The 27,237-nt window shown below is 38.3% G+C and overlaps 1 protein-coding gene across 14 annotated transcripts in view; it reads right to left on the bottom strand.

The window, feature by feature from the left end:
- The window catches only part of MPDZ (multiple PDZ domain crumbs cell polarity complex component), a 97,977-nt gene that overhangs the window by 11,269 nt on the left and 59,471 nt on the right, over positions 1 to 27,237 (bottom strand). For 3 of the 14 annotated variants that reach the window (XM_041120744.1, XM_041120745.1, XM_030003726.2), the window contains 20 exons: positions 27,104 to 27,145; positions 22,555 to 22,659; positions 21,646 to 21,741; positions 20,981 to 21,158; positions 18,754 to 18,864; positions 18,136 to 18,219; positions 15,384 to 15,485; positions 14,093 to 14,164; positions 11,208 to 11,373; positions 10,424 to 10,620; positions 8,212 to 8,303; positions 7,850 to 7,940; positions 7,425 to 7,505; positions 6,221 to 6,313; positions 6,054 to 6,128; positions 4,431 to 4,608; positions 1,884 to 2,029; positions 1,450 to 1,533; positions 1,148 to 1,341; positions 740 to 887 (listed from right to left, as the gene is read on the bottom strand). In XM_041120744.1, coding sequence (XP_040976678.1) covers positions 740 to 887; positions 1,148 to 1,341; positions 1,450 to 1,533; positions 1,884 to 2,029; positions 4,431 to 4,608; positions 6,054 to 6,128; positions 6,221 to 6,313; positions 7,425 to 7,505; positions 7,850 to 7,940; positions 8,212 to 8,303; positions 10,424 to 10,620; positions 11,208 to 11,373; positions 14,093 to 14,164; positions 15,384 to 15,485; positions 18,136 to 18,219; positions 18,754 to 18,864; positions 20,981 to 21,158; positions 21,646 to 21,741; positions 22,555 to 22,659; positions 27,104 to 27,145 — 2,335 coding nt within the window. The remainder of the gene's footprint in view (positions 1 to 739; positions 888 to 1,147; positions 1,342 to 1,449; positions 1,534 to 1,883; positions 2,030 to 4,430; positions 4,609 to 6,053; positions 6,129 to 6,220; positions 6,314 to 7,424; positions 7,506 to 7,849; positions 7,941 to 8,211; positions 8,304 to 10,423; positions 10,621 to 11,207; positions 11,374 to 14,092; positions 14,165 to 15,383; positions 15,486 to 18,135; positions 18,220 to 18,753; positions 18,865 to 20,980; positions 21,159 to 21,645; positions 21,742 to 22,554; positions 22,660 to 27,103; positions 27,146 to 27,237) is intronic. The other 11 variants (XM_030003718.2, XM_030003719.2, XM_030003720.2 and 8 more) reach the window with 11 other exon arrangements.

Raw genomic sequence — 27,237 nt, 5'->3', positions numbered from 1 at the left:
CCTGACTTGATGGAATCCTTACCATGCAGCAGGAATATCTCAAAACCCTGGATGGAAAACAGACAAGCTGGCTGACCAGCTGGACTTCCTGCCAGACCACAGGAAATGCTGTATATCTGACTTCATTCTGATTTGGAAATAGGGGGAGGACATCAGAAGCACAAAATTTATTGAGAATAGACATTCTGGTTCCAAGAGCTGTAGACAGAAGTTTATTTCAGTTATCTTTGTGAGAAAGCAATTTCTTATACTAGATGCCTTGGTCACTGGAAAATGCATTATAGTATTTAATGGATGTAAGGTGACACTAGACATACATAGAAAAAAACAGCACAATGAACATTATTAACTATGAAAGTAATCACTTTTTGGCACAACTACGCTGATGAATTCTCCATCATTTAAAGTCAGGTCTGCTTATCTTTCTAAAAATGTGAGATACTTAACCAGTTATCAGTTTGTTGGAGAAAATACAGTATTAAGTTTTAGGTTGTTCCAGGTAATGGTCTTCTATTGCCCTATAAACATATGGCACTCTACACCACCACTACTCCCATTTTCATCAGGCAAAGTATCAAAATCTGAATGCTCTAGACTTCAGGAAGCTTAAAGTTGGATCCACAGCTCATTCTCACTGACATCTCAGTAACAGTCTGAACTCGGTCTGAATAAAACGAAAGCTTTGAAAAAATCTGGATCTCAATTCTTCACTTTTATCCACCTTCTCTTTTACCAATACCTTTAGCAAAGCTGCAACAGCCTCCTGGTTAGCATTTCGAACATCTTCTCCGTTCACTGTCAATATCTGGTCTCCTTGCATCAATCTCCCATCTGTATCTGCTATTCCTCCTTTGACAATGTCTGACACAAACACCCCTGTATCATTTCTGCAAATACACACATGGATTTTGCATTACAGTATTGTTTGAGGTCCATTTTTATGGCTTGCTATTGGGAGCACAATAAGCATTGTCTCATTTTTCTGTTGAGTAATGCTAGGCTAGTTCCACTAGGAAGGGCCAATTAGCTTAGTCATAAAAATTACATGGACAGCCTTCAAGTCTGCAGGATCTGAGCACCAGACCGCAACAGAAACATGAGCATGCCCAGCAAGTCCCAGACATTGACTATCCAGGTACATTCATACCTTTTCCCAACAATACTCAGCCCAAGGCCTTTGCCAGGCTTCTTTTGGAGCTCTATATTGAGTACATCATACATGTCTTCCTCCTTGTATTGGGCCTCATCTCTGTACACAGTGAGACGAACTTTTTGGGGAGTCTGTCGGAGGACATTTATCGCTTCATCATGTGTGGCATTCCTGAGGTCAGTCCCATTCACCTGCAATGAAAGCATACAATGACAAAGTGTGCAGGACCTTCCAAGCAGACAAACAGAAGATGCCTAACTAGCAAATGACAACAAAAGTGACCAAAGAAACCACCACACCTCCAATATCTGATCCCCAGCCCACAGTCTCCCATCTTTAGATGCTGCTCCTTCTTCATATACTTCATGGATAATGATTGCTCCCTGTGGATAAATAAAACAAAAATAAATTGCATGTTGAAAGAACATGCCCCTGCTTTGAACCAAGAACAACTGAAAATACCTACTATAATTCATCAGTGATAAACAAAACAGTCAGATGTGTGATAAACAAACTACCAAACCATTTAAGAAGTTCATTTATACTTTCAATTTTAAAAGTGCTTTTTGCTGGCTTTTTCCTTTTTTTTTTTTTTTTTTTTTTTCCTAAATTGGTATCTTTGGTATCTTTTTATAAATGCTACAGAAACAAATGAAGGAAAGATCTTTTCTATCACACATTGTAATTTCATTATTGTTATTTCACTTGAGTGACACATATTTTTCCAACCAACCAGCAAAGTGTCTGCTCCTCCAACAATGCTCAGACCAAGACCAGTCCGCCCTTTGGAGATATCAATGGTTGTTTCACATCCAGGAATGATGGGACAAGTAGCTGGGTCAGAGGTTAATGTGGCTGGAGTTGAAGATCTACTTGTGTCTAAAACAACAGTTAAACACCTGGTTACAGTAAGACAGCTTGGTATTAGAAAAGTGACTTTAAAACCGCATTTTGAGAGCCCATTGACAGTTCTACAGCAACAGCTGAGCAGCTGACCTACAGAGAATGATGCTGCCAGCTCTCCCTTCCCCTGAGACAAGTACTATCCTCTAGCTTTAATCACAATTGTCCCATTTTTATACCATCAAGTTCCTGAATCACAGTCTGCATAGTCAAAGAAGCTATTGTACACAACAGATTCTATTTAGGATAGACTTTAATTTAAACATCTATACCAGCAACTATGCAATGTAGACCAGAGATAAATGAAGTACATAGTATGTATTAAATATCAAGGATGTCAGCCCTGCACTTTTGCAATGGGTCAAGTCAAGGTCCATCTAACTAAATATTCTGTCTCAGACTCAGATCTGTACCATGAGAAAGAATGTTAAGTATGAATCATATATAGTGGTATTTCATAAGTCCAGCAATCCATGGTCAAGTCAAAGGTTTTATACACAACAATATATTTAGTGGCCCTCAAAAAGAACTTCTTTACACCAGTCCAACTTTTAACTGGCCACTGACACAGCTTTTGGAAACAGTAAGTCTTGTGGTGTAAATATATATTCTCCTAGCGCAAATACATATTGCATCCTTATGTAGCAATTTATCCGTAAATTCAGTATCTCTGGTATGCCACAAATAGATCTTTGCTTCAGTATTTGTCAGTTCTGTATGCTTCACAGAAAAAAAAAGCTAAAAATACTAGGAGGGGATACTGTGTAGCAACTAAAGGAAAGAATCAGCAATCAAAAGGTCTGGGATGTTCAGATTATCTCTGTCACCGATGTCTCCTGTGCTTTAAAGAAACACCAAAATTACATTTTTTCCAAGAGGTAGAAATAGGCATCTAAATCCTTTTGAGACACTTTAAAAGGGCACTGATTAAAAGAAGTTCCACTGAAACTAACAGAGGACTTGACCATTCAGAAATACGGATTTATGTTAGACAAATACTTAGGTATAGTGTGAGCAATAGGTCCTTCAGGAACAGTAAGACTCAAAACTAAGAGTCTTGGCCTCTGAAGCTAACCAGAAAGGCAATTAAGACTTTTTAAGGGTAAAGCTTCTGTGCGAGTGTAGTACAGGTTACTCTATTCCTCTGTTATGCAAGTTCTTCACGTGTATGATGAGCAACTGTCCATGCTTAGTCTGAGCTAAGTAGGTGAGTCAAAGCTTAAGTACTATAATTCTGTCCAGAAGGCATAAAATGTACAAGAAATACATGAACTGAAGAATTGGAAGGGAATCTTGGTATGCAAGGTTGAGCTCATCTAGATAGCTGCATCGGTATTGAGACAAAAATTGCCTACACAGCAATGCTGGAAACACCAAAGTTGGGTACTGATGTAGTAGAAATCAGACCAATATGGAAAAAAAGTAGTTAGGGATGGGCTGCTTATTTGGAAGGAGTCTGTGCAGAGAAAACAAGGTGCAGGGGCAGCAAAAAGGTGGGCTTGGTAAAAGAAAGTGGGGGAATAAATTGTAAAATCAGGTGGAGAACCAAGAGGACAAGATCTTCCAGCAATTGGGTTGTAGATGCCTGTAAATGGTAGTGAAGCCAAGCTGCAATCACAGATCCCTAGGATGCTGGAGGGAGCATTGCTGAAATCTCCATCAGGTCTTTATCCCTGAGACTTGCTGTGGCAGGGTAGAAATGGAAGGGATAGACTTGGAAAAAGCAATAGATTATATAAATGCAGAAGGGAAGACAACAGAATTATTACCTAGTAGGTCTCCCGTGTGTTTCTTAAGATTTCTTTATAGTAGTATAATTGTGTATCAATACCACTTCTAGTAATAATCAATAGAAACACCACTCAGTAATACTTGCAGTGGACTCAGTAATACTTGCAGTGATGTACATATACATTAACTGTGATGTGCGCATTACTCAGTTAAGTTATTACTAGCTTCTTAGTAGTGTGCTGCTTAACCAATAACCATCATCAATTGGTCACATCTCAACTCTCCACTCTAAAGAGAGAGAGTCAAACATGGCTAGTCATACATGGCAAGACAGTCTCATTTAAAGGAAAGCCTCCTACTTAGTTCTGGTCAACCTTGATGAGGCACCTGCTGCACAGCCTTTGGGAGGGAGAAGGAAACCCCTCCATCCTCCCGCCTCTAAAACAGGCCAGTGGGAAGGCAAGAGCTAGCTCTTTGGTGTGGAGCCTCACTGCTTTATTTAGATGGATCTGTAATCCAGAAGTACTAGAAAATGCAACTCAGAAGACAGCTGAGTGCATACAAAAAGAGAGAACTTGTTTACAAGCTGGGTCTTCATTTCCATGTCACAGCCCCAGTGAAGACAGACACACAAGGAGAACCTTACTTTTGACTGCTTCTGGTTCTGGTGAGCTGGAAGAGGGGACAGTTGCTGGAAGCTGCATATTCCTCCTCTCTGCTGGGGCAGCGTTGGAAGGGACTGGAGCTGCAGTCAGGCTATCCGTCTCTGCTGAGTTGATTGTAAGCTTCACCACAGTTTTGGATGTCTTCAGTAGACTAATAAACTGAATGATAAAGAAAACCTGGTGAAGACTGTAACTGGACTGTTCAGTTGTAAAACAAAAGTGAAGCAGAAGAACTGTTCTGCAAACTGGAGCTAAAGGTCACAATCCTGCAGGTTTTCTTGGTAATGAATAAGGACAAGTATTGACGGTTTTTTACAAAACAGCAACAGATTTATCTGTGGGCCAGACCTGGCTGATGTTAATCAAGTAGCTTCCATGAAACTTCGCCAAACAACACCAGATGAGAATGTGGCAGTCTTTTCATGGCTTCTCAGGACAAAATACTATGTTTATAACAATTAGAAAAATCAGAAAACTAGTATTGTCTTTAAATGCTTGCGTGGAGCCCAATTCTGATCCCACAGAAGTCAATGCCAAAATATCTACTAATTTAAATAAATGTGCTACTGCCATCCTAGCTCCTTAATCAGATGCACCGCTGGAACGAAAATCTGAAAATATTATCTGAACTATGGGAGGGAGAGAAGGACACTGGTGTGTAGTGCAGAATCTAGTTTAAAGGGATACTGAAAAACCTTCACAATTAATTGCCATCTCACAGGAAAAACACCAAATCCTCCCAAGACTTTACATTTCAGTAGAATCAGAAGTATTTTCTGAAATTACTTACTCAAGCTCTCTTTCTTCCAAAGCCTCCCTACTTCCCTGCAAGAGAACTTCACTATCTCTTACTCATTTACTGCTTCAGAGACAGCAGCACATCAAAGGGTAAACTGGATGCTCTCCTAATTGCCCTCTAAAAATCAGAAAGTAATCTTCTTCTAAAGAATCACTTTTTTTTGTAGCAAGGCAGGTGCTAGAAAAAAGCCCTCCCTGTTTCATTACAGAACCCAAACTGAGTTTTCAGAGCTACAAGTTAGAAATAAATCTTGTTATTTAGGAATGGAGATTGTTTTCTCCAAAGGGTTGAAATACCAGGCTTGGAATATAATGAGGCCGTTATTACATACACTCCCCATGTATAAGCACAGTTCATGGCCTGATTTACCACTGATGCAACTCACCCATGTAAATTTACACATACTAATTTTACTGGTTCTAATACTTTTGAAGTGGAGTAGCTATAAAGAGTCATTATTGAGTGACAGTTCATGGCTTTTCTCTCACAACTAAGTACCTCTCAGTCATCAGATCTGAACCACAGGGGGAAAAAAAAAAAAAAAAAATCACATTTTTAGCACAGAGATAGACGATTCATGTAATGCATTAATATAAAATAGCAGCTGAGCTTTAAATTCAGGCTTTAGCTTATTCTGCAGTAGTTTCCTTATCCAAACAATGCCTGTGGATCTTTGGTTCTTTAGCCAGCTTTGAAAATGAAGTCAGATTATAGTCATGAAAACCTCACTGGTTTGTTTAAGACACAATCACCTCCTACACTAAGTGGTGTGATTTCTGCAACATTTCTGACACTTCAGAAGCACCTTTTCTATGGGATGTCCCACAACAATTTCATCATCCACTGCCAGGATCTGATCTCCAACTTTGATTCGTCCATCCTGGAAACAACACAGAATAAAAAATATAAGCTCTGGATACTACTCCAAAAAAGGTTTTTCATCCCCTGTTCTGATTGTAAATGTTCTCACACCTTTGCTGCTGCACCATGATCTGTTAAGCTCTTAATAACTACTCCATTAATTGTGTCTTCTTCACTAATGGCAATTCCAAAGCCTCCTTGATCCTGGGGCAAACAGAAAAATGCAAATGGTTAGGTACTGTATTTATCAAAATGGTAGAATACATTCACTAAAGACTAGTGAAGGCAGCAGACATAACAAAAGCTTGGGTTTTCACAATGCATCAATATTTTTGTTTCAAACTAATCTATTTCTGAAATAGATTTTGCCAACCTACCAACAGTATATTGGCTACCAAAATAAATCTGAAGCACTTTTAAATTCAAATCCACTCCTTTGAAATTTACAAGGTCAATTGTGATTCAGTTGTTAAATTCACAACTAAGAGTAAGAAACACAAAATATTTGGAAACTACAAACTGAGGTAAATAAAACTTCATGACATAGCTTAAATTTATTCTTTGAAACCACAGAAGAAATACACATGGGAGTGGAAAATAAAGAGGATGGAAAAATGTATGCTCTTCCTGTGAAATTATTAAAAGTTTGTGGCAGAGTGAAATTTCCCTAAAGCTTTCACCTAGAACTAAATCATCCAGACACCACTATCTGTAAGATATTCTCCTGGTTAATAATGGAAGGGTAGATGCCTTCCAAGGAGAAAAACTTACTAACAGTCTGCAAGTCTCTATTCTTATGTCCACTGAATGCAACTGTCTTCTCTATGTCAAAAAGCATGAGCAGCAATTTTTCCACCGTTATTTGGAAGCTTCATAGTTCAGAACACCTGGTCATTTTCTCCCGGATGCACAATTTCCACTAAATATGTATGTTATTTGAGGGGATTTGGTGTTTATAATCTGCTAATTCATTTACTTCAAACATCTAAGGCAATGACTTGACCTGAGGCACCATCAGCAGCTGGGTACCAAAAGTTCTGCAAATAGGACAAGAGGTAACTTCTTCCATAGACACAGAGCAGCTGGCAAATTTATGTGGAGTTAAAGAGACTCATGAGGTTGCCAAAGACAGTCATTACATCAGGAAAACTTTGGGGTCTACTCACAAATAGGAAGAGAAGACATCTAGAAATCCCTTTTCTGACTTCAGGTAAGTAAGAGACAAAGTTTACTCACCATAAGAGAGACATCATTACAAAAAAGCAAGCTAGTGAATACAAATGTGGCTGATGTGAATATAATTTTCAGCACATACCTTAGGGAGTTCCACATACTGAATGTTTTTACATGAACTGAAGTCAGAACAAGCACTGGAGTTTGCAGTGTTGCTATCAGTCTAATAGAAAATGAAAACATAACTGTGAACAACTATCTCCAACATTTTACATCAAAATAAAGTAGCACACAAACATTTAAAGTGGGTCTGATCATTTTCCAGATTCATTTAAACTGCTATAACCCCATGCATGGGAACGTTAGATTTACTTCATACTTTAGATGAAAATAAAATAAAACAGAATTTAGCACAGCTGTACTAAATTTAGCAGCTTTACTAAAATCTCATTTGTTCTCCCCTTGGATTTCTTTTTCTTATAGTATTTGCTAAGCAGACAGGGCACTCCTCTATCCAGCACAATGTTAGTATCTCAGTCAAATGAGAAAAACAAAAATTTATTTTACCTCTTGATGCAGAAGTGTCCCTGAAGTACACTGTGAAGCCTCTACTGACTTTGCAGGGCAAACAGCCATCTGATTTACTGCATCTTTATTTCTACAATAGATTCAGTTAAAGAATGTAGTAAGAATGTAGTAATACAGCACCATATTTCTTAGAACAAGTTTAAGTCTAGTGCTTTCTTTTACTTTATTTCTGGCACTCACAATGCAAGTATCAAAACAGAAAACAAGATATATTTAACAACTACTAAGAACTGGGTTCAAAAGCACATCTGCCTTAACAAAATTAAAACAGAAACACTCTGTGTAAAACTTGAGCATATTAGAAGTAAACCTTTTTAGCCAAACGTTTAACCAGAACATACCTGATAAAGATTATTTTTACTTTAGATGGTGCACATTTGATTATTGAGGAAGCATTCTGATGAGTCCTTCCATAGAGTATTTGCCCATTTATCTATATAAAGGAAGGTAGCAATTATTTCTCAAAATATTTTAATTCCCTTATAATTAAACTGATTTTTAAGCCTTAAAAAAATCCATTATCTCACATCACTGGCTAAAGCAGCAATTGTATTAAAATAACAGAGTATGTTATGTCCTGCTTTCACTCCGTTCTTCCAGTAAAAAATTCCTTACGGTTCGATTTCAGACTAACACTGTCATAGTGCTAAAAATGTCATTCTCTGAGTTACACTGGGTTGACTTGGCACATCATCTATTTCCACTTGCCATTGATCACCTCCTGACTGATGTGATGATAAAGCATGGCCATGGGAAATTCTAACCACAACAAATAAATGAATCGCTTATATCCAGCAATGAGATTGCTATTATTTATCGAATCTCAGCTCTAAGCCAGGCACTTCATACACAGAGGTCTGAACACTGGTGCATTTACAATGTGAAGATTTGGCCTGACAATCGTTGTCTTCATTTGGCAGAGCAGACTCACTGAAACCCTTTGAAGCCTCTATGATTTGGATACAATTGGAAGTATCAGTGTGAATTTGCAGAATAAGGCCATTATTCGCTCACATTTTATTAGTTGCATTTCTTCTTGGAAATGGAAAACTACAGTGCAGAAGTCCATTCTAAGACAGGCAAAATGATTGGAAAAGGATAGCTTGGACTTACACAACGGGAAAATAATGCAACACACACTGAGGCAGTACGAATAGAAGCAGAGAAGCAACGGACAGTGAGCAACAGACATAAGACTGAACTGAGGGCTGAGTATTAACAGCAACCCCTCAGCTCCCATGCAGCCATGGTCACAGGGATACTGAGCCCAGTCATTTACACTGAAGGAGACAATCCAGATGCAGCACTGCTTCCAGTGTTTGCCATGGGCTTGTGAAGAACCACAGTCAGGCTGTCAGCTGGGGAACAGGGCATGGCCCGCCACAGCTGATGGACAGCTACTTGGGAACACGAGGAGCAAGCTCAGATGTCTCCTCTCAGTAGAGGCTGAGACAATCTCAACCTCTAAGATGCTAAGATAATCTTTTAGCATCAGTTTGCAGGTTCACAGCATGGACAGTAAGCAAGAAATCACATGAGAGCAGACTCAGACAGCTGTGTTTCAATGTGTCCTGAGGATACTCAGCACTAGCAACATCAAGCTTTTAAAAACACACATTTTAGCTGATTCAAGAGAACTGTCTAGCAGGTAACATTGGACTCTGCAACTAACAGGTCCCTCCATGAGACGAGATCCACAGTGCCACAAATCCCTTAGTTTCTCTCCTACTCTGCAACTGCCAACCTACATCATATACTCTATCAGTGTCTCCCTCAAGCTTTGTTCAGTCTCACCATTCCCCCCCGTACCATCGCCCCAGTGCATCCTCAAACACCCCCACATACAGTTTTGAAGTTACACAAAGCATTTCTGTGAGGGTAATGTAACTTACTGCTATCACAAAGAATGGGAAAACCTATAGCAGAGAATATATGTGCAAGTATCATCAACTAAACTGCGGTAATATAAAAATGTACCTTATGCTCATATATGTATTGGGAATGTTAGCTGCACATTCAGCGGTTGGGTCCCTCCACAAATCCACTAGAAAACAGCCTGAATGTGTCATGAGATAAAAGTCGGTACCACAAATGGATCTGTTCCTGTTTCCCCAATTTCATTTCCATTTTATATGTTACACAAGATAAAAATATTCTGGTATTATCATACTTCCAGTAGACAGAGAAGTAACTAGAAAGTCTGGAGCACTCCACAGATGGATAGACTAAAGGACTTCAATATTCTCCATGGTCTGCAGTGCACTGCCCTTCCATACATCTCTGTAACCCAGAAACTGCTGTCTTTCCCCATTTTTATCCATTTTAAATACACACACACCTTTACTTAGTACTACTATAACCAGGAAAAAAAATCCCAGCTACAGCTATTTGGCATACACCAGAACGAAAATCTGGTAGCATAGCGATGTCAAGTTGGGTAACTTGGGGATTTCAAAGTCCACTGAAGAACATCTATATTGCAGCAAGATTCTAATATTTTAGTGCATTTTAGGTCAGTACGTTTGGGTTTCAGTATAAATTGCAAAAACTCACCTCTAGTAACTCATCTGCAATCTGTAACCTGCCATCTTTGCCAGCTGCTCCATTTGGATCAATTCCCACTACAAAGACACTCATCCTGGATCGGTCTTTGTTACCAGCAAGACTAAGTCCCAGACCTGTCCTTCCTTTTTCCAGCTCAATCATGTGTAGCTCCCCCAGTAGATTTCCATAGCGCTGCACGATCTTTTCTAAATGTAAAAGTTCTGGATTTACATTAGAAAGTTTCACAAGTCACCTAGAGAGTCAAGATCAGTGTCCAGTGGGCAGTATCTGACAGAAGAATCTCAAAATGGATGAGAAAATTTTAAGCGTACAACATACGTTCTTTTAAGCTAAGCCTTAGGTGATTTATAACAGTATTTCTAGTTCCTTTTTTTCCTTCTAACTTTGGAAAACATTAAAACCTCTCTTAAAAAAAGGCTTTTCACACATAAAAGCAAGAATCTTCCCTCCAGTAACACCTTCAGGTAACAGAAGCTATCACATTAATCACTGCCATCAGTCACACAGAGTACACTGAAATTCTTCAAGTAGTCCTACATGTGAAACAGTGAATTTGGACCACAGAGGAAAACAGATTGGAGTGCAATGAAGAAGAACAAATTAGTTTTATATTTCACCATGTGCACCTGACCAAGCACAACTGAAAGTTGACAGCAACACTTAACACCCAAACCACAAAGCACACGAGAACAAAATAGTTCAAACTGGACCCCCCATTATCTTCTGCTACAGTGCTATTTCAACACTGAATTATCACAAAGGATAAACTTACTCCAGCTGTAACCGAACTCATCCTCCTTCTCCACATCCTCTGGGACTCTGCTAGAAGATGACTGCGCAACATCACAGCTCATTCCTGAAAATGCTGAAGGAGGGGGCAGAGGCAAGTTGTTACAAAGCGAAGTCTTTTCTGGCTCTAGATCGGACTGATCAAATGCCTGTGGAGAATAAGAAAAATGCAGTGGCTAAGCAGATGCAGACTCTATGTAGGGCAAACTAGTATACAAAAATGTCGAAATGGCAATGACTATGGCTTTGAAGTTTAAATACCAAGCAGCTGGAATTCTAAATTAATAACACGGCACAGAAAGGCTGCAAGAGATAAAAGATGGAAACAAACACCAGGCAAGGTAAGAGATAACATCACTCCAAAATGTATTGGGAAGCAAACAGAACTCACAATAAAAGCCCAATTCAGTAAAGTTTTATGTGCCACTTTACATTTCAGAAAAAGTCTCTTATGTAGACTCAAGTGATTTTTTTTTAATGTCACGTTTGTAAAAGACTTCTACTTCATTGTATTTTTAAAAGCCACCACACAATTTCTTCCTATCATGTGCTGTGGAAGCCAAATAGGAGGAAAGGGAAAGGAAACAGAGAACTTGGTGCTTTCAAAAATGCCAACAGAAAAAAGACAGTAACTGGCATATTAACTGAAAGGACAATTTAAAACCAAAATGAAACAGATGATAACTTAAGAAATCCACAGTAACTGGACTTTCTCAGTCTTATTTACTGATTTCCTGTAAGCTGCACAGGGGAGATCAAATAAAGGAGGATACAGATTAAATCACAAAGGAGACAAATACTTGTGGTCTTGATGTATGTGGTCTATTCATATTCACAAAAAGTTAAAAAGTATAAACACACGACTACTGCAATATAATTGTTGAACGCCAAATCCACAATCTGGCAAGCCTCCATTCAAGTCAGTTTCCCTGAGGAATATAGACTCTGATCAGGGATTTGGCTAAGTGTTTGTAATTTACATAATTTTGGCTTGGTCAGAGTAAACACGCAGGCAAGAAACGGGTGCCTGAGTATCATCATTCTGAAGCTTATGCATGCCCAAGAGATTTTGATACTTGCCAGATCAGCTGTTGATGTAAACAACAAAAACTTCAGATGAAAACCAAGTATTTTTCCAACATTAGTATTTACAGGTGTTGCCCTAGCTTCATAGCCCTGTTCTCATCATTTCAGCTTTCATTATCTCCATTATCAAATGTTTGAACACAGTATCTCAGATGGTGTCTCTGGGTGCCAAAAACACTGAGACAGTTTCTTCATCACAGGCAACAGTGAAATGGATAACAACATACACCTTGGAAGACTTCAGTCTGCTTTAAATTGAAGGTGTTGAAAAAACTAGGAAGTTACCAATTTAGTCATACTGAGATTTAAGGAAGGTCTCACCTCTCAGGGAGAATGAGTTACCTTCATTCTCTGTATACTCCAAAGATTTAAAGAAAACGCAAATGCCCTATTTCAGTTCTCTCATTCTGTTTCTGCTTGAAAAAGATTTTCTTTTCATTCAGGAACTTGTTCGAGGAGCTTAACTAAGAAGTCATTAAATGCCAAAAGCTTGGGAAGTTTTAGTATGGCAATCAAGCCAGTAATTTTCATAAAAAATGCATATAAATCCTATATGATTTTTTCTACCATTATATCAGTCACATTAATCTGTGCTTCAAATCTAAGACAATGCCATCCTGCTAAGATGATACCTTGCATCACTAAATTTCATGTAGAAATCATTTACAGTTTATGCAAATTATACTCTAAAACATGCTAATAGTTATAGGGCAGACATAAACCTCAACTGAAGCAGCAAAATTCTAGTAAAGACATTGTTACCCATCAGAATCAGAGCAGGGTGGAAACACTACTTAACAACATTCAAAGTGATTTTTCAAAATCAAAAATTCATGAATGCACCATGGAGAAAAACTGGTGACAGACCTCTACCTCAAGGAGGGGTGAAGGGGAGAGTAGTTCCAGAAACATTGATTTTTCAGAGTGCATCCTAGAGTTTTAACTGGAAAGCTACATAATAGACCGAAAAAATGAGGAAATACAGTGTGAGAGCAGACCAGATCAGCAGACCTTACAGTAGTCTCCATGTTTTAAAACCAAAATTAACATATGACTTTACTGGTACTCCTGGTAAATGACAGCGTCCCAGATCTTTGCAAAATTAAAGAAAACATGACCAAAAAAAAGAACAAAAAATTGCTGTCAAGGACCTCTGGAAGATCTATAAGGTGGGGATGTACGGCTACATCCTGACAGATTAACACTTACAAACTGCAGCCACCATAATCTGATTGACAAAAAAATGCTTTTTTCTGTACCTCTGCACGCATACATAAGTCTGAACAAGTCTGATGTTTAAGGAAATGCTGAAATGAAAGTAAAACCAAGGCTCCTTTGTAAGAATGATAAAAAGAGTGTTACAATGCCATTTGGGTGGAGGGGACCATGTCCTGCCTCCAGAACTCAGCCAGCCACATATCCATCTCCAGCAGCAGAAGCTGGGTCCTGCAGTTTACACACACATAAGACTTTTGCTCCCTGAATCGGGCCACACACAAAAACTGTAAAATGCTTTAACTCATGAAATACTTCGGTGTGCCATGGCACAGTATTTCATTTAAAATGCAAAGCATTAGACAGTGCATGAACCCATTTGGCTACCAAGGTCACTCCGATCACAGCCAAGCAAATATTAAAAATGGCAGCAAGTTTGGTGCAGTATCACTTTCAACAAAGGAGGCACACATGGAGGAAGAAGCAGAACTCCAGAAGGTATCACAGGCCATGTACAAACGTACAGCACACATATGGTAGGACCCACTCACTGGAATCAAGACAAACCTTGAATGGTGTGGGAGCAAAAGGGTTAGTTGGGGAACAACGGAAGGTAACCCTAATTGGATTCGATACCTCCTACAGTAACAGAAAACAGCAATCCATATGTTACAGCACTTTTGTCAATACACAGCATTATTAATGAGTAACTCATTTTTAGTTAGGGACTCATTTCACTAACTGCAGCAACTTTATTAACTCCACTTATAAATGGACAAAAGTATTTAAGGGGTTATTAAGGACCCTGTTTCAGCAAAGTTTCTTACTGTACGTGAACTTTAGCTCAGCAGAAGCGGACAGAGATGACAAAAGGCCATTCTTGTCTCAGTGTTAAAAAAAAAAATTATGCAGGAACTGCAAAAACATTAGGTTTTCTCTAAAAATATGTGTAATTTTTTTCAGAAATACTTTTGAAAATATAGAAAATACAAGCCATCATTTATATTACACTTCTACTCCCTTTCCTTAAAACTGTAACAAACACAAAGACAGATTTCAAAAACATACATGCAAATATACGCCACATATCATATCATAAATCTTCATTGTACATTCAATATATTTGACAACACAGGAAAACAGACAAAGGGCACAATCACTCCCAAGATGTATAACCAGCTAGAAATTATTTTATTAAATCAGAAATGCATGCACATAAGAATTAATCCTTTATTTATTATTGTGTTAGAGGTTAACTCTGTTCGCAATATGAATAACATGCAGTAAGCATTAAGCACAAAAAAAAAAAAAAAGAATCTAACTTCTTTCATATTTCCAAAGATGTCAGCATCCTGTTCATGGTGCATTAGAAGAATTTTCAAGAAGCAGAGGGAAAATATTTTCAGCATCATAAAACAAAAGCTGCCAATGTTTTTTTTTCATGCAAAAAGAAAGAAGAGATATCAAAGTTGGAAAGTCCTAACCACATAAAAAGAAAATTAAGTACATAGCAGCAAAACACCTCACGCTGATGAGAGAGTTACACTCAGGTGGGTATTTAACATATAACATGGGGACTGATTTTGTAATTGAGAACCTACTCCTTTGGTAGTTGTGATTAGATCACATTCAATGGTTATGATTAATAGAGCTGGCATTTTCTAACTTCTGCAAAACTGTTCTGTGTGCATGCGTGTCTTTGTCTTTTTAATTCACTGCACAGAATTTCCACTCTCATCAGCACAGTATTTTACCCAACTTGGTATAAAAGAATTTAAATGCAGAGAGACACTAATGGCAAAGAAGCACACACATAATGTTTGGTGAGTCAAAAGCAGACAGTGTGTCATCATCCAACCTTGTTAGTGTTGAACTGAGAAGAATCAGCAAACGGGTTAGTGCTGCTGAAGACAGCTGGCCTACAGAAAAGACTGTTCTGCAGGAAAGGCAAGGAAGGGTTCTAAAAGGAAAATGTTAATAGAAACTAAGCAAAAACATTTTAAAATGAATCCTTTTTGACTTATGAAGCAAAACATATTTATTCAGCTATTTGTGCTAACCAAACAAGGTCCACTTCCTGCACTTTGCTACAGACACCTGAAGATAAGTAAAACTGTATCTGCTCTGTGTTTGTATCAGCTATGTTTAGCAGAGCATAGAGGAAAAGCACTGATCCTCATACCTGTTCTAGCCTACAAAGTGCATGAAGTGCAGAATTCAGCAGGATGAACAACTGAAAATTTACTTGCTGCTATATTAGTACAATTTTTTTCAAGCATCTCAGCATATGGGATACTCTTACACATTAGTTAATTATAAAATTGTGGATTTCTGGATTAGAATAAACACAATTCTTTGTAATAATGCAGGAGGTTTAGTTTTATTTTGAAAACGACAGATTAATTCTCATAATTCGATTTACCTCTTGTGGTAACACATTTACTGTGTACTTCATAAAAGAGAAGGTTTAGTAATATTAGGCATCTCTAAACAGACTTCATATCTAATAATAACTTTTACAGATCACTTTATATGTGTGTGCATGTATAGTTTAATGAAACTAAATTCTCTGGTCTTCTCCTTAAACAACACAAGGTACTTCCTTATTATTATTTAACACAAAAAGACTTTTGATATTTAGACAAAATTAAAGGATGTAATTTGACCATTTATATTCTTTATGCAGTTTTTGTACTGTACTCTACTTTGAGATCAGAACCTGTTTAATAAAGAGGAAACAGCTCTGATTTTTGCATAGTATGTTGGAAATACTTTTCAATGTACACTTCAAAGTAATTTCTGCACTAGGTGTATCCATCTGGCAATTGCCTTAATGTCTTAGGGCTCTAAGTTTAATACTGGTGGAAAATAAGAAATATAATAAGTGGAAAAGAATGTGAAAGGCTTGCAGCATCAACTGATACTTTTATATCACAGTAATTTAATCCAGATATATGTTAAAAATTTTCTTAAAGCATTTTGGTTTTTTAATGCTCCTGAAAATAGAAAATGCATCCCTAAACATTTATTCGCAAGTATCATTTTGCAAAACAAAAAGTAATGTAATTTGGTAAGACAACACGTGTCTTGGTTCTACAGTATCTTCAGCAATGAGAAAGTAGGCTGTGCATGAATGCAGTTTCTTCAATTATGAGTCACTCAAAGTCCACTGGCAGTTTCCCTACAGTACAACAAGATTTTCTGTTTACACATGTGATTCCCCTTTGAATTTGTCTTTCATAAAGAGAAATTTGGGAAAAGTAATTTGCCTGTGTAATGATCCTATTACACTTTAACAATTACATCTGTCATCTGCATAAAATTTTAAATTGTATCTTGATGAAGTTTTAGCTAACTAGAATAAGCATCACAAACATTTTGTATATAGTGAAATCAGTAATATAAAATAAGAAAAACAATAAAAATCAGGAATATAGTGTAACAGTGAAATCCTAGTAAAAGAGAAAACAAAAGATCAGCCACAGTAATTCAAAATCTTGCCTTTTGTATTTTGCCATGATGGCGTAGCACCTAAAATACTACTGCCAGCTCAAATTCTAATTCATGCAAGAGCATTGTATTAATATGGACTGATTACTGTGGTAAAATATGGGGCATTTGAGTTTGCCTAAACAATTCCATTTAGCATGCCTTCTTGCACAGTTAGGACCACAAAAAGCAAATACTAAAATAAAGGATATTTTTCCTTTTACTCATTTTTTCAAAACAAAACCTAAAATAACAGGATTTACTTTACCTTTTTTTTTCTTTTGTTTTTTTCAACTAACTTGTGTTCAGCATTTTATTAGTGTGCCCAGGATGCTAAGTTATCAGAAACTAGCTAGCATTTCATATTGCACAATGCTGTAACCCTACAAATTATATGCGACTATAACCATGGTGATAGATTAATTCTTACTCAGAGATACCCAGAGCAGTATCAGCATGAAACACAGATTTGATGGATAACTGCTTGCTAGCAAAACTATCAACTAGCTTTTCACATGGCATTTCCATTATTTGGGCTATTCTGGAGTACACTGAGGATCTCTTTAACTACTACAGCAACCTGAATGAAAAAAACAAAGGGAAAGAAACTGACTCAGCAACATGTCAGTTGAAACTGACTGCCTTGCTAAATACACAGCTTTGTGCAGGCAGCTAGCTATCTGGGTGACTGCACATGAATGAAGGCAGGAAATTCCTTTATAAGTTCTTATTATAAAGTACAGATGCAAGTTTCAAAAGATGAAGACAATAAATATAATGCCATTTACAAAGATCACAATGCAACGCATGTGTACAGTAAGAGCATTTGCAATGTTCCTTCTTACAGAAAAATGGGTTTGTCCATGAACAGTCAAGAAATAACCAACAAGCTTAATAATCCAAAAATAAAGAGAACAAAGAACTACAATTAAAAATAGCAAAGAAGCATTCTCTAAATAAAAGTAAGTTGTGATAAAGTAATGGCATCATTCCCACCCCAAACTGGCCTAAACATTCAGCAGTGGCAATTTTGTTCACATCACAGCAAATGCAAAAGCCTTACTTTAGTAGCTTGAGTATTGATAACCAACATTCAATAGAGCTTTTTCATGCAACTTTACCTTAGATGACTGACGATAAAATGGGTTAGTAGTTTTCTGCCCACAGGGAGCAGAAGCTGAAGAAGGGCTATAAAGAGACTCTGGCTGGGGAACAAGAGTTATGAGACAACTAGTAAATAAACATGCAGCTTACACAGACTCTACAATGAGGAAGTTTAGTTTCTAATGATGCAAACAACTTATATTAAAGCTCAATAGCTTTTGTCTGCAATGTCCATGCAGCTTAGTGACAGAAAACTTCCGTGTACTTCTAGGTCCTTTCATTAATGTCCAATGAATTTTTTAACAGGTGCTGTATTTCTGCATGCGCTCCTCAGACATGCTGTCAATCTCTAAGAGCTGGTTTTAGTTAGACTCCTACTCTGCCCCCCCAACAAATTATCTTTCTTGAGGCTTTTCAAAATAGTTTGAGGACGGCGTGCTGGAGGGTAATTCCAAATCCAAATCGATTTCATTCTAAATGGAAATAATACTTAAATCAAATCTTTGTTCCTAAAATAGCTGAGATGGAACTTTCAGGATTAAGATTAAATATCCCATTCCCAAACACCACCACCTTGAACATTTGTTTCATCTATTACTATGTATTACAACTCTTTTCACATTCTTTATGCTTACCCTTGGTCTGCTTATAATGCTCTGTACCATAAAGACTACAGGATTGCCTGCCTTCCGTATGGCTTCCACAGCTTGTTCGTGGCTGGCATCTCTGAGGTCAATTCCATCCACCTGTAATTGGAAGGCCTCATCTTAACATTGCAAGAAGCTACAAGAATGATGAGTCAGCTTTGGGGTTTGGTTAGGGAACTTTGACTAAAACCTAAGCCCAAACCTCTGTTACTGGTGGACAGGTTTCTACTGAGTTGGCCTGAGGTCCCTCACACACAAGTTTGAGATTTCCAAGAGCACTGAAAGGACATCAAATAAATATTCTCCATGCTTTTTAAAAACAGGTTTTTCAACATTCTTGGTTCAGGCTGCATAGGTTTTCCCACAGGCAACGTAACAGAAGAGGTATGATAACAAGAAGAGATAAGGTAATCTGAAGAGAGTGGTAGTGTTTGCCAAATACCACTTCCTGCAAACCTATCTCGGAATAACCCACCTCCCAGGACTTTATGAGATTTACAAACTGAAACTTGTTAGGTGCTGGAGGGTCTTTCATTATGGGGTATTATGTCAGTACAGTGCACTTTTTTTCCTTTTTTTTTTTTTTTTCTTTTTAGAAAGCAAGATAAGACCAATTTTAGCTACTAGACGCTTTCCCCAGAAGTTAAATTTTTAGGTCAGAGCTGAAAAGCTTTCTCTCTTCTAGAAGAAAGCATTTACAAAGGATGGCTAAGGACAAATTTTTGCCTGCTTTTCTTCATGCTTTTGGATGTACTGGTGTGTAAAACAGTTTGTCTTGTGATCCAGGTAAGAACCACGTTATGGTGGGGTTAGCATCAGTAAAGCATTCTCACAATGACCATAATAAAAGCTAGAAGCTAACACAGAAAGGTTATTTGTTAGTGGCAATTCTTGCACACAGAGTTATGCAATGAGGACTACCCCTACCTTTTTAATTGTCTAACTCTACCTTCAACTTAACCATCCAATGTAAATAAAGAGAGAACAAAAACAATCTGAGAGAGGTAACTCTACACCTATGAGGAACTGAACAATAACACTAACGGTCTCTGACTCCCCACATCTGGAATACTGTATGCACTAGCAGAGAGAAAAGCCTAGATTCACCACAACATGAGAAACTGAAATAATCCATACAGAAACAGTCACATTAACACAACACTAGTTAATTTCACTCATGCACTCCAACTTCTGCAAGCATCACTGTCAGAGAGAATTCCTGCATTCGTAAAAATCCAGGTATTCAAATATAATGCATGTTTTTTAACTTTGTGGCCATCAAGCAAAATTCCACCTCCCAACCTGTTATACACTGCAAACTCTTCCACCATGTTGTAGAAAGTGCTTTAAGGCATTAATTCAAGATCCTTCATACAGATCTTGTAGCAGACAGTAAACTGCAGTTTAAGTATCACCATGTAAAGCAAGCCCAGTCTGATCCAGGGGAGAATCACCATCTCTATCACCCTGCTTACTATGTCTTACTGATGGACAGTCAGATAAGGACATCCAGCAGGGTGAAGAAGAATGCAGTTCCTAATGGCCTGACACTGGAAACAGGGTAATGTCTAACTTACTGATAATCATCACAGGAAAGACACATTCCTTTCAGTATGTTCATTCTTCAATAATTTTTAAGTGAGAAAGCACAAGTGGCTGCATGAGCACAGGATTGGCTAAGCAGAAGACAAATCTAGATAAATTCCTCCCTCCAACATCAGTGACTACCCTATCCTCTGTATCAAATCCAGCTTTCTTCATGTCAGCAGGAAAAAAATTTTGTCTCCCTTAATTCCTGCAAAAGACGTACAAGAATGATGTGATCTGAGTGAGATTTAAGAGCGAAATAAGCTTGGCATTTATTTGCATGATTTGCTGTTCGCTGGCCATTTCTGTTGCTATCCAATATCCAAAGGTAAAACCTTTTAGCTTCACAAAACTTAAGCATTTTCCCACACATGCTGCCTTTAAAACAGGCAGGTAGAACTGCTGGCTTTGTAGACCCCTGCTCACACAGTCAGTCATCTATGCTTTAGGTTGTATATTCAACTTGAAGCTGTCTGCACACAAACATCAGCAGATGGTACTACACTCTATATGGCTCAAGTGGTGCCAGCTGGAGCAATTACACAGCTGTCAGCCCAGGACCACACATCCATCTCAGTGGCTCCTGAGATGCTGGGGATATTGCAAGCAAAAGGCATTCGGCTGGTACCTCCACGATCCGGTCTCCGGTTTTCAGCGTTCCATTTTTGCCAGCTGGGCTGTCTTCCAGGATGTGCTTGATAAAGATCCCTCTCATTACTTCTCCATTACTCAGGCGGCTCCCCATCCCTCGTCCTCCAACAATGCTGATCCCCAGTGACTTGCTAGGCTCTCTCCAGAGTTCAACCCTGTTGTGACAAAACAAGGACCCAAATAAATGAAAATCTGTTGTGATTATGACAATGGGGCACACTGAAGACACCTCGATTTGCACAATGGTTTAAAAACATTCAGGAATAACTCCTCTTTAGAAGGTTCTGTCTTTCAGTGGGAGTTACCTACTGAGTTGCTCAGAAAGTCTGTAATTGTGTCTACTGTTGTTCACTTTATTTTGGATTCTAATCAAAACTTTGAATCCTTCTCTTCATCTCTTCTTACTGTCTCCCAAAGAGCCAACCTATAGAGATAAATTACTAAAGCAACCAAGAAACTGCTAGATTGCAGGGATTTAGCCCCATGGCAGTAAAAATCAACAGTGAATTACTCCTGCAATGCACAATATACTTAAGTGCAGCAATTCTGTTGTTTTCTTATTCCTCCTAAAATACATTACAGGTTTCAAAACTTTTTAATTTCAGATGAGATTTTATACTGTGCAACTAGATCTGCACTTACTTTCTGGGCTGGTTCCAGTTACTGAAAGCTGCATTTTGAAGATCACTTTCTTCTCCTTCCCCCTCTTCACGTTCTGGAAGCTCTGGGAGTTCCCTGCTGATGAACAGGAACATGCAATTCATTTTTAAAGAACCCACATAATCACTAGATTTCACTGCAAAATGTCATGTATTGGATCACCCTGCCAGCATTAGAATTCGTACACAGGGTCTGTGTAATGAACTTCTTTTTCAGATGTCCTTTAGAATACATATTGCATTTGGGGATTCCCTGTCTACTTGTCTTCGCAATTAAGTTGCTATCAACTGACAACCACAGAATAAAAGACTTTGCGTTTTGGAACTAGAACCAAATTAAAGCTGAAGGTAATTATTTATTGTTTCCAAAATGGAAGAAATTACAACAGCAGCATTGAAAAACAGTTACTGCTTTTGGAGATCAATTTTCAATAACAAAAATTATTAGTCACTTTGAATATTTTGGCCTATAATTGTAATGAATTTTTGAAACTCAAAGTAAAGGACAGCACAATTCATTCCTTCCAGTATATGTTCTGGAAAGACCATCAATGCCAAATTCTCATGTTGGAAGCACTGAGTATTTGTGGCAATACGTAAATCAAATTGCATGGTATTCAAGAGAAGTTTAGGATGAGGCAGTATTCAATCTCCTTTTTGGGTAGATCAAACACCTAAAAAACAGCCTTGTAAAAATATCAGAAAAATTTGCTAGCTGAAGCAGAAATTGTATTCTGAACAGCTTTTTATTGTAATGGCTGCTGGTTTAATGAAAATCATCTATCTTTCAGCTGTTCTAAAATAAAACTTATCTTCCTGAACTGTGCAAAGTATATGGAAAGAGTCATATCTGAGAGCCCTATAGGAGAAAACAGTAAGTCTTTTAACTCACCTGACAGTATGTGAAGGAAAAAGATCAAATGGCACAGCTCCCTCTGTCTGTTGTCCCAAACTGGCCCTGTACTCGTCTAAATTTTCTGCTGGCACATACGTAATACTGCAACAAAATGGGACATGATTAAAGTAGCATGAGGACTGCTGGTCCTGCCTTTGGTGGATGTGAGGAAAGGATATGAGGAAGCCACTCGACTTCAAAGCCACAATGCTGGTATGTTCGGAATAAGGAGTTAGACGAATCCTTCGTGACCTTGCAACAAATGTGCATTTATGGTCAAACTAGGTAGCTGAACAGCACATAATGTTCTGAGGGCTGGCCACTCCATTTTAAGTAAATGGTGCTTGAACAGCGACAAGTGTGTAATAGAGACAATCTAGCTTCAGTCAAAACAGAGATTCCTCGTGCAAAGACAAACACTGAAGGATCTGTGAGGTGTGAACCACCATTACCATCCTAAATGCTGGCTGAAAATGCTTCTGGAAGTTGGTCTGCAGGAGGTTTTGTGCTTTCCTTGTCAGTTTTGAATCTATTTTAGGTTTCTATGCTTTTGGTGAAAAATAACGCATGGGTTTGGATGTACAAATGTGCTATAGCACATCGCCTATGTCGCAGGGAGCAACCCCCTGCTCAACTCCTTCCTCCATTCCTTCATGCACTTCCAGCCAGCTTCAGACAGTCAGATAGTCATGTTTCACCAGCCAAATGACATGCAGACTCCTGAAGCCCTGGTGTAACCCAATCATGTTTGAATGCCAGAAACAGAAATGGCCCAATAGACTGGGAAGGGGGAAACAAAGAGATGGAAAAAGGATTAAGGCATGAAGAATATTTCTTAAAAAACCTCCCTCCACAGGCAACAGGACACTATGCTCTAAACAGGGCTATTTAGATGGCCCTCCTTTAACGATGCTTTATCTTCTTAAAAACCTTTAGTTGTTCAATAAGCAGCTAACAGATCCAAGTCTGCCAAGAAGTAAGGCTGATGGAAAAAGAACACAAAAAAAATGGCTGTCCTCCAATCCATCACATGGTTAAAAGAAATATGAATGTATTTCCCCACAGAACAGGGGAAAAAAAAATAATCTTGCGCACTTCACAAGGATGTGTAAGCTGCTGAGGAGACACTCCTTCAGCTCTAAGTCTCTCACTTACTTGGAGTCCTCTTCTGTCTGTCACTCCCTAACTGCCACTGGTTTCCCCTCTCATTGGTTTTCTGCTGAATAGACAAAGCAGCAGAAGGCAGAGCAAAAAAACTAATGCTGTCTGTCCAAACCACTCTACCAATATTATCAGAAGGACCATCTTTATTTGTCTTCTTTGTGCCAAGCGTGTTCCCTAGCTCCTCTCACATCTACCATATCTAGAAATGTCCAGAAAATGGTCGTTAAGGAGGTGGCTAGGGTGCTGAACAGGAGGAACTCTACAGTTCTTTTAACAGAAATTTCTAAATTATCCATATTATCACCAGCTTCTTCTCTTCCTTAAATCTACTTTCTCTTCTGCTTTGGCCTTTTTTCAAACAACAAGTATTATGTGCTTGACACAAAGTGTTTTCATTTTGAAGTGCTGGGGAGTTAACATACACTAGGGAAAAAACACTCAGCAGAAGGTCACTGACTTTTATGTCTCTTCCCTGAGGGCATTTCAGCACTGGAAACAAGCAAGACATGCAGCAGTTATTCTGCAAAGCCCTAGCAGTGAAACAGAGAGTAGCAAGAGGGAAAAGAGTTTTTGAAAATAATCACTACTACTTCTCAGCTATCTCCAACTCCAAATGCACTGAACCACAGCGAAGTGCTAGTATTATGGTCACAGAACTCTCACAGGGTGAATACTGCTGTAGAAGCACCACGCAGTAAGCTCATACTAGTACCTTGCCTCTACAAAAGCTATGAGAAGTGCAAGCTGCATTTCAATGAAAGAAAATGTATCATTCATCCAGTTACATTCATCAGTTTTATCCCAATCAAATTCATCAATTTTCACCCTATAAAAATAAGTAGGAAATAATGTATTTTCTCTTGAAAGACAGCTGCAGTAAGGAAACCAGAATTGCAAGAAAAATTTCTGCTGGCTAGAAGGCTTGGACAATTTCCTTTATGCTAAATTGCATCTGGAAGCTATCGTTCAAAGAACTGAAAGGAGAATGGCTGGCTCCTAAAAAGGGAACAGATATGCCCAGATTCAGCCTGGATCTAGACAGTTAACTGTGATCACTAATAGAGTGTCCAGCATCCTTCAACTCTTGTCAAGTCCTTTTGCACAAGGAGCACAGGGCAAACAACTTTGCAGGGTCCCAAGGTCCATGGGTAGTAGTAGTCCTTACCTCATACTTTTGTGCCACATCAGCGTTAAGAGATCAGATAAGGGGGAGACAAACCACATACACCCCAACTTCTGGTATACTCTGTTGTTTTTCATTATATGAATGAGTAACTGACATTGTGCTGGGACATTCAAAAGGTACAGCTCAAAGAGTGCTCTCAAACAGCCTTATATGCTACCCACAAACACCTCCCAAAAGCTCTCTTAAGGAGGTAAGCTTCCCTTTCTGTGTACAGCACAGGAACTGAGAAGAAAAGAGGTTCAACCCACCATTTTTAAAAATGCATCTAAAATTGAGCAACTGAATTACCTAATTGATCTCCACAGATGGAGTCAAATTTAGATAGTATCACTGGGAGCAGTTACATTTTAGCTCTTTGGAAAATTACATTATTTCTATTCTAGTGCTTAACTACAGTTCTAATTGCCTAATTTTAAGCACTCAAAGGAACATTCAGTATGTCTTTAACTGTTCATTCTTATCTACAACTAAACTTTAATAATGCTTCAGCTACTTCATAAATATAAACCAGAACACTTACTTGCATTTTGCAAAAAATACCAGAGAAAAGAAAACTAAATTACATGGATCAAATGCATGAAAAGGTATATTCTGTGTAGGAGTTCACCTTTGTTTGTTGCTCATCATTTCCAAAGTTCAGTTAACTGCAAAGGTTTCCCTAGCTGCTCTTATTAGCTAAGCTGTATTACTGATGTGGCTTTCCTCCTCCTCTTTCTCCTCTGCATCTTATTATTGAAAAGTTATACAAAAAATCTAGCTCTGCAGTGAATTAAGAGTTTTAGGAAATATGTGTATCAGAAAGTCATCTTTGCTAAGTGGCTGTCTGTCCTGCTCCTGCCTTCTGACACACGGCAAGGTCAGATTGTACTAAAGATCTTGGACTTAATATCTGCCAAGAATTTTTTCCCTGTTTTGTACTTCCTGGGCGGACACCCCACAGTTACCAAATCCATCACTTTCTGGATTGCTACTGTAGCTAATTTCTTGGAGGTCACAGTGAGGTCTGAAGCCATCCAGCATCATCCTGAACAGCTCAGTGTGGGACTGAACAAGAAGTGTGTAGGGTTCCTCTGGTCAACTCTGTTGACCCTTGTCCTGTAAACTGGAAATAAAAATCCACCCAGGCACCTGAATAGTTCATCTGCAAAAGGGACTGATAATTGTCTTAATATGGTCACAGGGAAGAGAGTAAGAGAAACAAGTGCCAGGAAATAGGGATGAAGACACAGAAGATGGGAAACAAGTAAATGACTGCTCTACTCTTGTGTTGCATTTCTTATCTGCAAGAGAAGTTAAAGTTCAACAATTTCAAGGGAAAGTATATGCAGGGTTTAATCAATTCCTCTCTTTCATAGCTGTACAGCTTGAAGAAGAGTATGTTCTGGTTTCCTCTCTTGAGAGCTACAGCCACCCTTCTCCCCCCAGAGATATGCACTAGCAGTGAAAGCAGTGACAATGGAAACACCAAAGGGTGCACATATGAAAATATCTTGTAAACACAACACTGCATGCAGTACAGAGGAACATTTATCACATGCTTGACTGAACAGCCACACAAAACCTTGAAACACCAACAAACCAAATAACAAAGTATGGAAAATGTTCAGGACAAATTACTGTCATTAACACATAAGGTCTAATTTGAATCTTTTTATACATGAAGGAAGTAAAATATAAGTGCCACAGAAAATATGACACTGAGATTAATCCAGATATCAGTACATTGTACTCATGCCAATTTGAGCAGTGAACCCTGTAAACACACATACACACAGACGCGTGCGCACATGTGCTTTGAACATGTCTGGGGTGGCCATCAGAGATTAAATTTAAAAATATTACCAATATTTTTTTTAGAATACAGGTGTTTTCATTCCAGTCTTAGGAAGTATGCTCCAATCTTCAAGTTTAAAGCCATATATATATATATATATATATACATATACATATACACACACACACACTCTTTCACAGCTTTTTTTAAAAATATATATATACACGTCCACATGTGCAGCTGCATGCACATGCACGCACACACACACACACACACACACACACACGCAAAGAGAGAGAGAATATGTACCTATATCTGGATATATCCCTGACATTACTATGGATGTCATAAAAGCATGGAATGATTTTACAGACAAGTTGCAACATAGAGCCATAATGAGTTTCTGAATCGCCAATACTCACACATAACAGAGGGCCTGATCATCAGCAGGTGCTGGAGAAGATCTAGAATGTGAAGCATACGATGCAGCATCTTTTTACAATAGTGTTAACAAATGTCAATGTCTCATGCTGAATGTGAGAGGCATACTTATGTA

This window comes from Aquila chrysaetos, chromosome Z (assembly GCF_900496995.4).
Source record: "Aquila chrysaetos chrysaetos chromosome Z, bAquChr1.4, whole genome shotgun sequence".
NCBI lineage: Eukaryota > Metazoa > Chordata > Aves > Accipitriformes > Accipitridae > Aquila > Aquila chrysaetos.
The sequence above is the reverse complement of the archived record's forward strand: the minus strand, read 5'-3'. Positions and strand labels throughout refer to the sequence as shown.